We start from the raw sequence: 16,745 nt of genomic DNA, 5'->3' as shown, positions 1-16,745 counted from the left end.
AATTGAAGATGTAGCAAATAGGAGTGGCAATATCGTCCGCTATTATCCTCAGTAATTGTCCATCCAGATTGTCAGACACCAGTGGTTTGTCATTGTTGATAGACAACAATCATTTTTCACCTTTTCCAAACTGACTTTACGGAATTCAAAAGTACAATTATTGTCTTTCATAATTTGGTCAGATATACTTGGATGTGTAGTGTCAGCGTTTGTTGCTGGCATGTCATACCTACGTTTGCTTATCTTGCCAATGAAGAAGTCATTAAAGTAGTTGGCAATATCAGTGGTTTTTGTGATGAATGAGCCATCTGATTCAATGAATGATGGAGCCGAGTTTGCCTTTTTCCCCAAAATTTCATTTAAGGTGCTCCAAAGCTTTTTACTATCATTCTTTATATAATTTATTTTTGTTTCATAGTATAGTTTCTTTTTCTTTAGTTTAGTCACATGATTTCTTAATTTGCAGTACGTTTGCCAATCAGTTGGGCTGCCAGATTTATTTGCCATACCTTTTGCCTCACCCTGTCAACCATAAAATGTTTCAATTCCTCATCAATCCAAGGGGATTTAACCGTTTTTACAGTCATTTTCTTAATGGGTGCGTGCTTATTAGTAACTGGAATAAGCAATTTCATAAATGTGTCAAGTGCAGCGTCTGGTTGCTCCACAGACCAGCAAATATTATTTACATCATCAACATATTAATCACTACAAAACGTATTGTATGACCTCTTATACACTATATTAGGCCCAGCCTTTGGAACATTGGTTTTCCTAGATATGGCTACTATATTGTGATCACTACATCCTATAGATTTGGATACTGCTTTAAAGCACATTTCTGCAGCATTAATAATATAAAAATATGCCATTTAGCAGACGCTTTTATCCAAAGCGACTTACAGTCATGCGTGCATACATATATATTTTTTTGTGTATGGGTGGTCCCAGGGATCAAACCCTCTACCTTGGCATTACAAGCGCCGTGCTCTACCAGCTGAGCTACAGAGGACCATTATTTTTAATGCTTTACTGGGAAACTTATCAGAAGTAGACTTGCTTATGTTATTTATATTGGAGCTGATAGTGCAGGGTGAGCTGCACACAATGGTCTTCCTACTAGGGCACACCGCCTCAGTGCTAACAGTATAACTCTGGGTCATAGGCTCATAATTACTGCATACAATAGCTGTAGGATCAAGAAGAGGTATTAAGGGCAATTAGGGGGACATCAATTAAGTTACTTACATTGTGTCTGCCAACGCCCCTAGGATAATGTACATTTGATGCAGCATTATGATGACTCATTGTCACAATGGTAGGGATTAACTGAGCTGGTCTTGGGTCATTGATAAGTCACTGTTTCAATGCAGCCTTGAAATGCGTTGACAGGGTTTAACAGATAGGCCTACATTATATTCAAAGATCCTTGGTTGGCATGTCAGAGCAAAGACCAAGCATGAGGTCGAAGGAATTGTCTGTAGAGCGCTGAGACAGGATTGTGTCGAGGCACAGATCTGGGGAAGGGTACCAAAAAATGTCTGCAGCATTGAAGGTCCCCAAGAACACAGTGGCCTCCATCATTCTTAAATGGAAGAAGTTTGGAACCACCAAGACTCTTCCTAGAGCTGGCTGCCCGGCCAAACTGAGCAATCGGGGGAGAAGGGCCTTGGTCAGGGAATGTTCCGTATTGACTGACCTTCATGTCTTAAATTAATGATGGACTGTCGTTTGTCTTTGCTTATTTGAGCTGTTCTTGCCATAATATGGACTTGGTCTTTTATCAAATAGGCCTGTCTTCTGTATACCAACTCTACCTTGTCAATTATGTTTTTTTGTTTGTTTTTTTTACAGCCTAAATAAGTTCAGGAGTAAAAATGTGCTTAACAAGTCACATAATAAGTTGCATGGACTCACTAGTGTGCAATAATAGTGTCTAACATGATCTCTGTATCCCACACATACAATTATCTGTAAAGTCCCTCAGTCAAGGAGTGAATTTCATACACAGATTCAACCACAAACACCAGGGAGGTTTTCCAATGCCTCGCAAAGAAGGGCACCTATGCTAGATGGGTCTTTGGATGGTGTATCAATACACCCAGTCACTACAAAGATACAGGCGTCCTTCCTAACTCAGTTGCAGGAGAGGAAGGAAACTGCTCAAGGATTTCACCATGAGGCCAATGGTGACTTTAAAACAGTTAGAGAGTTTAATGGCTGTGATAGGAGAAAACGGAAGATGGATCAACAACATTGTAGTTACTCCACAATACTAACCTAATTGACAGAGTGAAAAGAAGGAAGCCTGTACAGAATAAAAACATGTTTTCACTTTGTCATTATGACGTATTGTGTGTAGATGTATAAGAAAAAAAATATATTTAATCCATTTTGAATTCATGCTTTAACACAACAAAATGTGGAATAGGTCAAGCAGTATGAATACTTTCTGAAGGCACTGTATATCAACGTTCTCAGGACCTTTTCAAACGTCCGAAATCGCAGTTTGTTTCTAGTTATCAGTCTGCCCAGCCAGCCCAGGCCGACTCACAGGCAGCAGGGCACAAGTTCAAGACTGATTCACCATTTGATTGTCTATCCTCCTGGATAGCAGTGCTGTGAGAGGGATAACAGTTACCCAAACTGCCTCAAGGCTTTTGTTACTGGAACAATAAACTGAACACACGTCTGAAATCTTCACTCAAATGATCTCCAAGGAAGATAACGGAATTGTGAAAACATCGCCTTTGTAGCTGGTGCAGATATTGTCAGGATTGTTCCTTTCACACTATGGTGAGGGTAACATCTGCCTATAGAAAATATGGTGGTATACACAATGTAATGGCATATAGTTCTGTATATGATTTATCGACTGTAAAGGCTTGCCCTTACAGAAAAACCACATGATTTCACATGAAATGTAACGTGAAATCATGTGAAAACATGTTTTTGGAATAGTTCACATGTGGTAACTTGTATCCATGTGTAATTTCATTTTATCACATGTTGTATCACATTAACTTCACATAAGATCACATGATCACATGAAAACGTGGTTTTGGAACACTTCACGTGATCATGTGAAATTCATGTGGTTTTTCCGTAATTGATACACTGGCACTTGTCCTTTGCAAGTCTCATACCAAGTACATATGTACAGTATATATGGGTTGAACAGTAATAAGACATGGAACTGCTGAAGTTGCCTTGTCAGCTTACTATGGCAACCAGTTCCCCTCCAAGCAACTGTCTATTGTCAAAACTTTCTTAGTTATTTATATGGAAACTAGGCTTCAAGGTCATTTTAATGCTCCGCATGCAGGTTTTGATAATATCGCACAAGATCTTCCTCATTTTAAAAACAGTAGTTTGGTATCAGTGTGGAAACATTTACACAACAAAAGCTGTTGTTTGCAAAGTGCAATATATGGGTCACATTTAGCATTTACTCACTAACAACATCTTATTTAGTTAATGATTTCCCCTGTTTAGCAGAGAAAATATGATATTCTAGGCAATGGTGTAGAGACCTTGAACACTGGCATTATTAATGTTTTCCATATACAGTGAGGGATCCCCTGCTGATTTTGTACGTTTGCCCACTGACAAAGACACGATCAGTCTATCATTTTAATGGTAGGTTTATTTGAACAGTGAGAGACAGAATAACAACAACAAAATCCAGAAAAACGCATGTAAAAAATGTTATAAATTGATTTGCATTTTAATGAGGGAAATAAGTATTTGACCCCTCTGCAAAACATGACTTAGTACTTGGTGGCAAAACCCTTGTTGGCAATCACAGAGGTCAGACGTTTCTTGAAGTTGGTCACCAGGGGGATTTTGTTCCACTCCTCTTTGCAGATCTTCTCCAAGTCATTAAGGTTTCGAGGCTGACGTTTGGCAACTCGAACCTTCAGCTCCCTCCACAGATTTTCTATGGGATTAAGGTCTGGAGACTGACTAGGCCACTCCAGGACCTTAATGTGCTTGTTCTTGAGCCACTCCTTTGTTGCATTTTCCGTGTGTTTTGGGTCATTGTCATGCTGGAATACCCATCCACGACCCATTTTCAATGCCCTGGCTGAGGGAAGGAGGTTCTCACCCAAGATTTGACGGTACAGGGCCCCGTCCATTGTCCCTTTGATGCGGTGAAGTTGTCCTGTCCCCTTAGCAGAAAAACACCCCCAAAGCATAATGTTTCCACCTCCATGTTTGACGGTGGGGATGGTGTTCTTGGGGTCATAGGCAGCATTCCTCCTCCTCCAAACACGGCGAGTTGAGTTGATGCCAAAGAGCTCCATTTTCGTCTCATCTGACCACAACACTTTCACCCAGTTCTCCTCTGAATCATTCAGATGTTCATTGGCAAACTTCAGACGGCCCTGTATATGTGCTTTCTTGAGCAGGGGGACCTTGCGGGCGCTGCAGGATTTCAGTCCTTCACGGCGTAGTGTGTTACCAATTGTTTTCTTGGTGACTATGGTCCCAGCTGCCTCGAGATCATTGACAAGATCCTCCCGTGCAGTTCTGGGCTGATTCCTCACCGTTCTCATGATCATTTTAACTCCACAAGGTAAGATCTTGCATGGAGCCCCATGCCGAGGGAGATTGACAGTCTTTTGTGTTTCTTCCATTTGCGAATAATCGCACCAACTGTTGTCACCTTCTCACCAAGCTGCCTGGCGATGGTCTTGTAGCCCATTCCAGCTTTGTGTAGGTCTACAATCTTGTCCCTGACATCCTTGGAGAGCTCTTTGGTCTTGGCCATGGTGGAGAGTTTGGAATCTGATTGATTGATTGCTTCTGTGGACAGGTGTCTTTTATGCAGGTAACAAACTGAGATTAGGAGCACTCCCTTTAAGAGTGTGCTCCTAATCTCAGCTCGTTACCTGTATAAAAGACACCTGGGAGCCAGAAATCTTTCTGATTGAGAGGGGGTCAAATACTTATTTCCCTCATTAAAATGCAAATACATTTATAACATTTTTGACATGCGTTTTTCTGGATTTTTTTGTTGTTATTCTGTCTCTCACTGTTCAAATAAACCTACCATTACAATTATAGACTGATCATTTCTTTGTCAGTGGGCAAACGTACAAAATCAGCAGGGGATCAAATACTTTTTTCCCTCACTGTACAGCTCTACTCTGCTTTCCCAGGATGTCTCCTTGGTGAGAGCAGTGGCTATTATAAGGTCTATTTCTCTATTTCTCTCTCTCCTCTCTCCTCTCTCTCTCTCTCTCTCTCTCTCTCTCTCTCTCTCTCTCTCTCTCTCTCTCTCTCTCTCTCTCTCTCTCTCTCTCTCTCTCTCTCTCTCTCTCTCTCTCTCTCTCGCTTTAAGTGTCTGTCTCTGTCTGTGTCTGTGACTGGTTTTCACAGCCTGTCTCCAGCCTGCTGGGAGATGCTGGCTTCAGAGAGTTCCTCTCACACACTTTTGACTAGGAGGCACTCTGAAGACTTTGCAGTGGTAAAGACAAGTGTTCTAGCTGTGAGCTTTCTGAAGTGCGTATGACGGTAAAGACAAGCTTTCTGACAGCAATTAAACTATGAGGAGAACAACAGCCTCATAAGAAAAAGACAGTCCCGTCTAAGGAAAAATCATGGTTGTTCTGCAACTCAGGCCCTCCCTTCCAGTACTTATTAAATCAGCTCTGTGTGGTGCCTTCCATGTGACTGTCAGAACTTATACCTACCACTTCCCAGTCCTACTTTACCTGCTGTTCTACCTTTGATTACTTTTTAATCAAACTCTCATGCAAAAAAAACACAAAACATAAGGGAAATTGTCCTGAAAAAAATAAGTATTCTTTTTGAAATCATTCTGTTATTCTGCTGTTCGTTTGGTGGTGGGGAAAAAGGGATGTTCTTCAGTTGGTTAGGGAAAGGGAGAGCGGGGATTGGATGACTGTTTTGGCTCCAATATTAGACATGTATATTCATGTTGCTGCTCATTACCAGGCCTTTGATAACCAATCCCATCCTGATTATTTGGTGCTCCCATGGCGAGAGGAGAGAGACTCTAGTTCCCGAGACGGGGAGCAGAGAGGAAACGGAGGATTGGTGTCAGACAGATAAGGGAATGACTAGGGACACTGATGGCCAGTGCCTTGTCATATTGAATAAGTGGCAGAGTGCTGTCTTTAATCAGCGACTGTGGCAGCTAGACTCTGTCTGTCTGTCGGTCTGTTGTCTGTGGCTCAGCCAGCTCACCTGTTAATTCTAATTACCCAAAAATACATTACATTTTACATTTTAGTCATTTAGCAGACGCTCTTATCCAGAGTGACTTACTGTTAGTGAGTGCATACATTTTCATACTGGCCCCCCGTGGGAAACGAACCCACAACCCTGGCGTTGCAAGTGCCATGCTCTTCCAACTGAGCATTATTATTATTATTATTATTTTATTATTTTTTTGTGCTGCAGTGGACACGCCAAATATCTTATTATCTCCCTCCCAAAAAGCTCTGCATTGAATTTGCATTGCAGTGGATGAAGGTAGATCAATTGTGAGAGACTATATTTTAAGCGAGTACAAACTCTTGAGTTATATGGTATTGACTTCTGTCCAAGTCCTCCACAACTGCAATGACAAGTTTGTATACAGTAAATGCACCAGGCTTTGGTCACTGAAGGAGTTCTCTCTGTGCTGCAGCAGGACAGTAGGACAGTGTACAGTACGGCCCACCCTTGGCTGTGGGGTTAGAGTGACACAGCATGGGGCAGATTGGGTATGTTGAGTGGCACAGGCTCCAGTAGCAGCCTTCAAATACTTTTCAAAAAGCCACTTCACTGATGGATCTACCTGGTGCTCAACCCACATCCTGTTTTCAAATCCTTTTGGAGTTTTTGAACACAGCCCAGCGTGCCCTTGGAGAAAGGCCATGCAGACACCCCCCACTACCACAGCTCATCGCTGCGCTCATCTGTCAACTAACAATCTTCAAAATGTTTGCTGATATGGGCTAATTAAGTGACTGCCAGTGACTGACATAACAAGAGAAAAACTGCTTATGCACAACCATACTTTGAAATTGCACCTTGTGTATTCTACTATTCTAACTCGCAACCGTAAGTTGAGACCTCGACTGCGTTCCCCATTTTATTATTGATCTGAGGGCCTTCAAAAGGCCGCCAGTTGCCCATGTCTGTGCTAGTGGGAGGCTCAAAAGATGCATCTTCACCTTTGCACTACAGCTGAAAGGGAAAGATCAGAGCATCTGCTTTTTTTTTGTTTCCCTCTCCGCTGGTAAATGTAGCTTCCTCTGTCTCATGTGGATGCTTTCTGATCTGGGCTGCATTTTATGGCTTACTGGATAGCACCAGATCAGCTGTTTTGAATGTTTTTATGTCCAGGACTGAGGAATGGTTCAGGGGAGATGTAATGCTCGCCCAAGCCTGCGTGCTGCACACAGAGAGCATTCTCTAAAGTCTGTGCAGTAAAAACACAACTGGCAAAAGCCAAATAATAATATGCCTCTCTTGAATATTAAAGTATAGTAAATGGCTTTTAGTATTTTGGTAGAGTAATAGTTTGCTTTAATTGCTTTAGGGATAACATTGTATTTTTCTGGACATTCACTGTAATGGAAGAAAGTGGAGGAAAAAATCAATTTGAAAACATATTGGCAGCCATTGGTTGTGGGATCAGATGGCTTTGGAAAACAGATTATGTCCAGCCCAGAGAGCCCAGAACATGACCACAGGGGATTGATGGTAATAGAACACCACATGACCTTGGTGTTGCCACAGAGCACTTGGGTTATAGATCCAATTGTGATACCCTAGAAGGTTAGCAGACTGAGTGGGCAATGTGGGCAATGAATACTTACAGTACCTAGCCAAATACCTACCTACTGAATACCTACCTACTGAATACCTACCTACTGAATGCCTACCTACGCAAAGGTAGGCTACTGTATCCAGGGTTTCAGAGTTTCAGCTATCAAGGCCACTTGGATGGTTCAGGTTTCAGCGTGTTCTGCCAGACCATAATAGGCTATACCTTCTCAGTGGCTGAGGTGTACAGAAGAGAATGGAGATCTGTTATGTCTACGGCTTGGCATGAGCACAGGTTGCCATGACACTCTCCAGATAGCCATCCAGATCGTCATGTGATCCAGGGACAAAACCGGCCAGCAGAAAACTCTTATTGTACTGTATGGTTGCACTGTTTCAATCAAGTTTTGTTTTCTCACCAAATCCCCAGAGACAGGGTTTCCCTACTATGTCAAAGGTCAGGGGTACATTGCACTTAAGGTTGTGTAAAATGACTGAGTGACGTAGCTTTGCCGAGTAATAGTTTCCAATGCTCTGAACTGGGAAGGATTGAGTGAAGTGGAGTGAGAGTGGATGGTGCCAGGTCTACACAAGCAGTTGTTGTTAAGGGAGCTTTGTGAGGTGGACAGGTGAAGGACGGAGAGAAAATAATAAGGAAAAATAATATATATTTTTTCCACAAACATCCATTGGAGTGGATTTGCATGGAAATATTGCTGCTCAGCCCCTCCCTCTGCACTAGGTCATCAGCACAATTTAATTACATTAAGAGACAGCTAAATTAGACTCTGCAAACAGAACGGCTTAAAGGATTACTGGACCACTGGTGGGGAGAGATCAAATTCTACCTTCCAGCTTGAAACAATATGCACGGTCCCCATGTGAAGAGGGATTGATGGAGCAATGGAGGGAGGGATGGAGGGATGGGAGAGGGATGGAGGGAGGGTGGTCATGGACCAGATGAGAGGGGAGCTGTACATACAGCCACAGTCAGTCCACAGGTAGATCATATAGAGCAGTTGTATTCAAACTTTCTCCACAATAATTTCTACGGACCACCATTTTTCCACAATAATTTCTGGGGACCCCATTTTTTCAACGAGAATTCTGGGGAACCCATTTTTTCTAAAGGAATTTCTGTTGCAAAATGTTCATCTCTTATCAAAATGAAAATAAAGCAAAAAATACATGTTTTAATTGTCGTTCTCAAAAACGTTTGTATATTGTCCCATACAATAATCTGTACTCTTAATGTTTTGTTCCCAAAAAAATACTATCTATTTAGACTGAGTGTACAAAACATTAAGAACACCTTTCCATGAAATAGACTGACCAGGTGAATCCAGGTGATGTCACTTGTTAAATCCACTTCAATCAGTATAGATGAAGGGGAGGAGACAGGTTAAAGAAGGATTTTTAAGCCTTGAGACAAATGAGACATGGATTGTGTCTGTGTGTCATTCAGAGGGAGAAAGGGAAAGACAAAATATTGAAGTGTCTTTGAACAGGGTATGGTAGTAGGTGCCAGGCGCTCCGGTTTGTGTCAAGAACTGCAACGCTGCTGGGTTTTTCACGTTCAACAGTTTACCATGTGTATCAAGAATGGTCCACAACCAATGGACTTCCAGCCAACTTGACACAACTGTGGGAAACATTGGAGTCAACATGGGCCAGCATCCCTGTGGAACACTTTTGACACCGACGAATTGAGGCTGTTCTGATGGCAAAGGGATGGTGCAACTCAATATTAGAAAGGCGTTCCAAATGTTTTGTACACTCAGTGTATATATATACAGTACCAGTCAAAAGTTTGGACACACCTACTCATTCAATAGTTTTTCTTTATTTCTACTATTTAATACATTGTAGAATAATAGTGAAGACATCAAAACTATGAAATAACACATATGGAATCATGTAGTAACCAAAAAAGTGTTAACACATTTTATATTTTAGATTCTTCAAAGTAGCAACCCTTTGCCTTGATGACAGCTTTGCACACTCTTGGCATTCTCTCAACCAGCTTCACCTGGAATGCTTTTCCAACAGTCTTGAAGGAGTTCCTACATATGCTGAGCACTTGTTGGTTGCTTTTTCATCCCAAACCATCAAAATTGGGTTGAGGTCAGTTGATTGTGGAGGCCAGGTCATCTGATGCAGCACTCCATCACGCTCCTTCTCGTTCAAATAGCCCTTACACAGCCTGGAGGTGTGTTGGGTCATTGTCCTGTTGAAAAACAAATGATAGTCCCACTAAGCGCAAACCAGATGGGATGGCGTATTGCTGCAGAATGCTGTGGTAGCCATGCTGGTTAAGTGTGCCTTGAATTCTAAATAAATCACTGACAGTGTCACCAGCAAAGCACCCCCACATCATCACACCTCCTCCTCCATGCTTCACGGTGGGAACCACACATGCAGAGATCATCCATTCACCTACTCTGCGTCTCACAAAGACATGGCGGTTGGAAACAAAGGACAGATTTCCACCAGTCTAATGTCCATTGCTCGTGTTTCTTGGCCCAAGCAAGTCTCTTCTTTTTATTGGTGTCCTTTAGTAGTGGTTTCTTTGCAGCAATTCGACCATGAAGGCCTGATTCACGCAGTCTCCTCTGAACAGTTGAAGTTGAGATGTGTCTGTTACTTGAACTCTGTGAAGCATTTATTTGGGCTGCAATCTGATGTGCAGTTAACTCTAATGAACTGCAGCAGAGGTAACTCTGGGTCTTCCTTTCCTGTGGCGGTCCTCATGAGAGACAGTTTCATCATAGCGCTTGATGGTTTTTGCGACTGCACTTGAAGAAACTTTCAAAGTTCTTGAAATGTTCCATATTGACTGACCTTCATGTCTTAAAGTAATGATGGACTGTCATTTCTCTTTGCTTATTTGAGCTGTTCTTGCCATAATATGGACTTGGTATTTTACCAAATAGGGCTATTTTCTGTATACCAACCCTACCTTGTCACAACACAATTGATTGGCTCAAACGCAGAAATTCCACAAATTAACTTTTAACAAGGCACACCTGTTAATTGAAATGCTTTCCATGTGAGTACGTCATGAAGCTGGTTGAGAGAATGTACAAATCTGTCATCAAGACAAAGGGTGGCTATTTGAAGAATCTCAAATATAAAATATATTTTGATTTGTTGAACACTTTTTTGGTTACTACATGATGTTATTTCATTCAGTTTTGCTATCTTCACTATTATTTTACAATGTAGAAAATAGTAAAAATAAAGAAAAACACCTTGAATGAGTAGGTGTGTCCAAACATTTGACTGGTACTGTATATATAGACTGAACTGCTGGGTGTCACCATAGATAGCAAGCTATCATGGTCAAAACATATAGACTCAATGGTTACTAAAATGGGAAGAGGTCTGTCCATGATAAGGTGACGCTTTCTTGATATCTCAGTCAACCAGACAGGTCCTACAGGCCCTAGTTTTGTCGCACCTGGACTACAGTCCAGTTGTATGGTCTGGTGCGGCAAAAAAGGACATAGGCAAATTGCAGTTGGCCCAAAACAGAGCAGCACGTATTGCACTTAGATGTACACGGAGGGCGAATGTCAATGACATGCATGTCAATCTCTCCTCACTCAAAGTTGAGGAGAGATTGACTGCATCACTATTGTTCCTTGTGCAAGGTGTTGATGTGTTGAAGGTACCAAACTGTCTGTTCAAGCAGTTGGCACACAGTTCGGACACTCATCGGTATCACACAAGACATTCAACCAGAGGTCTCTTCACAGTCCCCAGGTCCAGAACAGGCTGGGATACACAGAGTATTAAATAGAGCCATGACTATATGGAACTCTCTGCCACCCCAGGTAACTCAAGCTAGCAATAAAACCAGATTCAAAAACCAAATAAAATAACACCTTACGGTACGACGGGAACTGTGAAGTGACACACAGACATTTTAATGCATTTTGTATTCTATTTTGCATTGTATTATGTATTGTATTATGTATGTGATACGTGGTTGGGATACGACTGTGATACATGGTTGGGATACGACTGTGATATGTGGTTGTCTCGCCTGGCTATCTTAAGATGAATGCACAAGCTGTGGGTCGCTCTGGATGGGCGCTTCTGCTAAATGGCTAAATTGTAATGTAAATGTAGTGCTGTGTATATTTATGTATATTATGTATTTTATTTGTTATGTTGTTTCCTGTTTGGACCCCAGGAAGAGTAGCCCTGCCTCGGCAACAGCTAACTGGGGATCCTAATAAATACAAAATATACTGTATATACAGTGGGGAGAACAAGTATTTGATACACTGCCGATTTTGCAGGTTTTCCTACTTACAAAGCATGTAGAGGTCTGTCATTTTTATCATAGGTACACTTCATCTGTGAGAGACGGAATCTAAAACAAATATCCAGAAAATCACATTTGTATGATTTTTAAGTAATTCATTTGCACTTTATTGCATGACATAAGTATTTGATCACCTACCAACCAGTAAGAATTCCGGCTCTCACAGACCTGTTAGTTTTTCTTTAAGAAGCTCCTGTTCCCCACTTATTACCTGTATTAACTGCACCTGTTTGAACTCGTTACCTGTATAAATGACACCTGTCCACACACTCAATCAAACAGACTCCAACCTCTCCACAATGGCCAAGACCAGAGAGCTGTGTAAGGACATCAGGGATGAAATTGTAGACCTGCACAAGGCTGGTATGGGCTACAGGACAATAGGCAAGCAGCTTGGTGAGAAGGCAACAACTGTTGGCGCTATTATTAGAAAATGGAAGAAGTTCAAGATGACGGTCAATCACCCTCGGTCTGGGGCTCCATGCAAGATCTCACCTCGTGGGCCATCAATGATCATGAGGAAGGTGAGGGATCAGCCCAGAACTACACGGCAGGACCTGGTCAATGACCTGAAGAGAGCTAGGACCACAGTCTCAAAGAAAACCATTAGTAACACACTACGCCGTCATGGATTAAAATCCTGCAGCGCACGCAAGGTCCCCCTGCTCAAGCCAGCGCATGTCCAGGCCCATCTGAAGTTTGCCAATGACCATCTGGATGATCCAGAGGAGGAATTGGAGAAGGTCATGTGGTCTGATGAGACAAAAATATAGCTTTTTGGTCTAAACTCCACTCGCCGTGTTTGGAGGAAGAAGAAGGATGAGTACAACCCCAAGAACACCATCCCAACCGTGAAGCATGGAGGTGGAAACATCATTCTTTGGGGATGCTTTTCTGCAAAGGGGACAGGACGACTGCACCGTATTGAGGGGAGGATGGATGGGGCCATGTATCGCGAGATCTTGGCCAACAACCTCCTTCCCTCAGTAAGAGCATTGAAGATGGGTCGTGGCTGGGTCTTCCAGCATGACAACGACCCGAAACACACAGCCAGGGCAACTAAGGAGTGGCTCCGTAAGAAGCATCTCAAGGTCCTGGAGTGGCCTAGCCAGTCTCCAGACCTGAACCCAATAGAAAATCTTTGGAGGGAGCTGAAAGTCCGTATTGCCCAGCGACAGCCCCGAAACCTGAAGGATCTGGAGAAGGTCTGTATGGAGGAGTGGGCCAAAATCCCTGCTGCAGTGTGTGCAAACCTGGTCAAGACCTACAGGAAACGTATGATCTCTGTAATTGCAAACAAAGGTTTCTGTACCAAATATTCAGTTCTGCTTTTCTGATGTATCAAATACTTATGTCATGCAATAAAATGCAAATGAATTACTTAAAAATCATACAATGTGATTTTCTGGATTTTTGTTTTAGGTTCCGTCTCTCACAGTTGAAGTGTACCTATGATAAAAATTACAGACCTCTACATGCTTTGTAAGTAGGAAAACCTGCAAAATCAGCAGTGTATCAAATATTTGTTCTCCCCACTGTATATATATAAATCTATCTTTTTTTTTTTGCCTACCCCACTGCAGTTCCCCGAACCCAACTTTGAATACCACTGATATAGAAGAGGGTTTCATATTTCACCAACGAGACTAGGCTACATCTAAGGAAAAACACCCGCACGAACGCACGTACACACACACACACACACACACAGGCTGTCATACTGTAGTACATCTTTTTCGTTCTCCATGTCATCACATCAGTGATGTGTGAAGTCTTCTTTGACTGTCTGGCGACATGCTGCATATGAAAGAGACAGTGACACTATCGTCTTCACCCCAAGCAGATGGCTTTTTTACCACGATGCCTCACTGTGGATGCCAAGCGATGGATCATTAAAGATGTCAAAGACGTTGGGTAGAATTTTCTTTGCATGGTAAGAGTGCAATTAGACAATAACTGGCAAACACACCACTGTGCCTTTGTTCAATTTGTGCCATTCCATGCATAGCACAGTATGAAGTAAACAGAGCATCTCTATGGATTAGCTACTGTAACCGAGTCGAGCTAACATGCTCTCTTCAATGATTATCAGAGGGGAAATGGGATAAGAAATGGATTAGTGCTATGTAATTATACTATAACTGGAACAAGAGAATAGCGGGTGACCTAGTCATGACAATCTCAGTGGAGTTGTGTATTACTGTACCAGTCCACTCAATGGGCTCTTGTCCTTTTTCCATGAAGAAAGACTTTGCTTTGCCATAGGGTTTGTTCCAATGAGATGGCAATTATTTGTTATTGGTGTTTGAGTGAAGACACATGCCTTTACTGGAACACTACCATACAACTAGACCTTCCTCTCAGCCGTTGGCCCACACTGTAACGGCAAGGCTTTTAAGTGTTGGAAAAACGCTCACTGGTCAAAATGTGTGTCAGCAATTTATCTCAGCTAGCTGCTAGAACTTTGAGCTTGTCTATTGCCCAGGAGATTGGTAGCTAGTGGGTTTCCCCTCGATTGTCCCTTAAACAATTACTGTGGAGATCAGGGGAGACTGTTGCCCAGCCTGTTAAACTGCTGGTTCCTGTTCAGCTATTGTGAGTGTTATCTTAACCATGGGGGACCAAAGCACTCCACTGACTGTGACTGCACTTCACAGCCAGACAAAGAGGATGAGCAGTGGAGAGAGGAAGATAGATAGAAGCTGACATCCAATGTATTAAAACTCAACACTATTAGAGATGAGCTTCTGGTGGCAGTGAGGCATCGTAGCTTAAGGCATAGATACCGTTCAGCATTATTTTTGCAGTGGTGTAAGCTATACTGAAGTAACTGAATGTTCATTGTAACACTTCATATGTCATACATAATTTGTGAAATTTGCATTGTTTCTCCTTTCAAACTAAATCAGTGCCTGGATAGCACTTGCATGCTTGCTTTTGCTGTGAAAATGGATACTCCTACAGTACAATTACTGTACAGTATGTCTGCAGTTTCATTATTTCAAATTCATTATCATAATAATATAATATATGCCATTTAGCAGACACTTGTATCCAATGCGTTTTTGCGTATGGGTGGTCCTGGAAATTGAACCCACTACCCTGGTGTTACAATCGCCATGCTCTACCAACTGAGCTATAAAGGACCACCCCTTATAGACACAAAATCCTCAATAGAAAGGCCATGCCACTATCTTGTCACCATGACGTTGAACTTGGCATGGTTCACCTTCTGAATAGACAAGCCAAAACACCTTGTTATTTCTACAGTGTGTGTGGCCCACTAATACTGCAGTTGCCAGGTTAGACACAATCAACACTCGGCAGTGTGTGTGTGTGTGTGTGTGTGTGTGTGTGTGTGTGTGTGTGTGTGTGTGTGTGTGTGTGTGTGTGTGTGTGTGTGTGTGTGTGTGATTATTAGAGCCTGGAGAGTTGTCACTCTCCGTAAGGGCCTCTTATTGATAGAGAGGCTGACACAGTACTCATCCTGTCTGATACTGATGATGACATACAGCACGGGGGACACATGATAGACCCACACACAGTGGTGCATAGAGCCTCCCCCATCTCTCCATCTCTCTCTGTGTACTCTCCCTCCCTCCCTCTCTCTCTCTCTCTCTCTCTCTCTCTCTCTCTCTCTCTCTCTCTCTCTCTCCCCCTCCCTCCCCCCCTCACATCTATATCCTAGCCATCTCTCTCTCTCCCCATCTCTCTCTTCCCATCTCTCTCTCTCCATCTCCCTCCATATCTCTCTATATCTCAGTGTGTGACTCAGTCCTATGGTGCTGTAGCAGGTGTTCACCACTGGTGCCCTCACAGTACACCACCAAGGACATCACCACTGGTGCCCTCACAGTGCACCACCAAGGACATCACCACTGGTGCCCTCACAGTGCACCACCAAGGACATTGCCCTTATTTACGGTTGACAACCTGGCAGTGTCTCATGATAACTCATAACCAATTACTTCAGCTTCTCAGTATGCAAACTTGGTATGGTTCTTGTCTAACTTTAATCCAATAGGGGAGCAGCTTGACAGTAACAGTATGTATAGTGCATGTGTACGTGCACGTGAACAGATGTATATGGGTTTATTTGTATGTGTGTCACGCTTCTTTCACAACATACAGTACTGATGATAGATCAACCCATTCCAGTTTCAGGTCAGTAGAAACTGACTGTAGAATAGGGTAGATTCTCTCTCCCACTGACCTGGAGCCTGTTGCTGGACCATCTCTGAGAGGTCCTGGAGGTGTATGAAGAGGACAAGGCCTCCGGCCCCGAACAGCAGGAGGAACCAGAAGGAGCAGGGCAGCTTGACGGCCGTGGCCCTCATCCGTCTTCTCCCACGCAGGGCGTCCACTATCCTACACTCCACCCACAGCATCCTGCTATCCTGCCTCAGCTCAAACTGCTGCCTGGGGAGAGAGAACAGGGACAGAGTCAGCCCAGGTAAGACAGGACATAATATGTAGCAGCACAAGAAAGGACATAGCAGGACATGACATAAGGTTACAGGGGTTATAATGACATGAATATAGGTAGGCTAATCGTGGTTCTTCAACAGTTTGCGTCTCATTGGATTAATACAAAATGAGTGACAACAATAAAAACACATTGTCTCTG

General features: G+C 42.7%; 1 protein-coding gene across 1 annotated transcript in view; it reads right to left on the bottom strand.

The window, feature by feature from the left end:
- Positions 1 to 16,506, bottom strand: part of LOC311111688 (carbohydrate sulfotransferase 8-like) — a gene marked incomplete at both ends in the record, with an annotated part of 140,884 nt that extends 124,378 nt beyond the window's left edge. The window contains one exon of the mRNA XM_084154481.1: positions 16,332 to 16,506. Coding sequence (XP_084010607.1) covers positions 16,332 to 16,506 — 175 coding nt within the window. The remainder of the gene's footprint in view (positions 1 to 16,331) is intronic.
- Positions 16,507 to 16,745: the final 239 nt, after the last annotated feature.

The sequence above is a fragment of the Coregonus lavaretus genome (assembly GCF_964263955.1).
Source record: "Coregonus lavaretus genome assembly, chromosome: 37".
Lineage (NCBI taxonomy): Eukaryota > Metazoa > Chordata > Actinopteri > Salmoniformes > Salmonidae > Coregonus > Coregonus lavaretus.
Note: the sequence above shows the minus strand (reverse complement) of the source record. Positions and strands in the feature narration are given on the sequence as shown.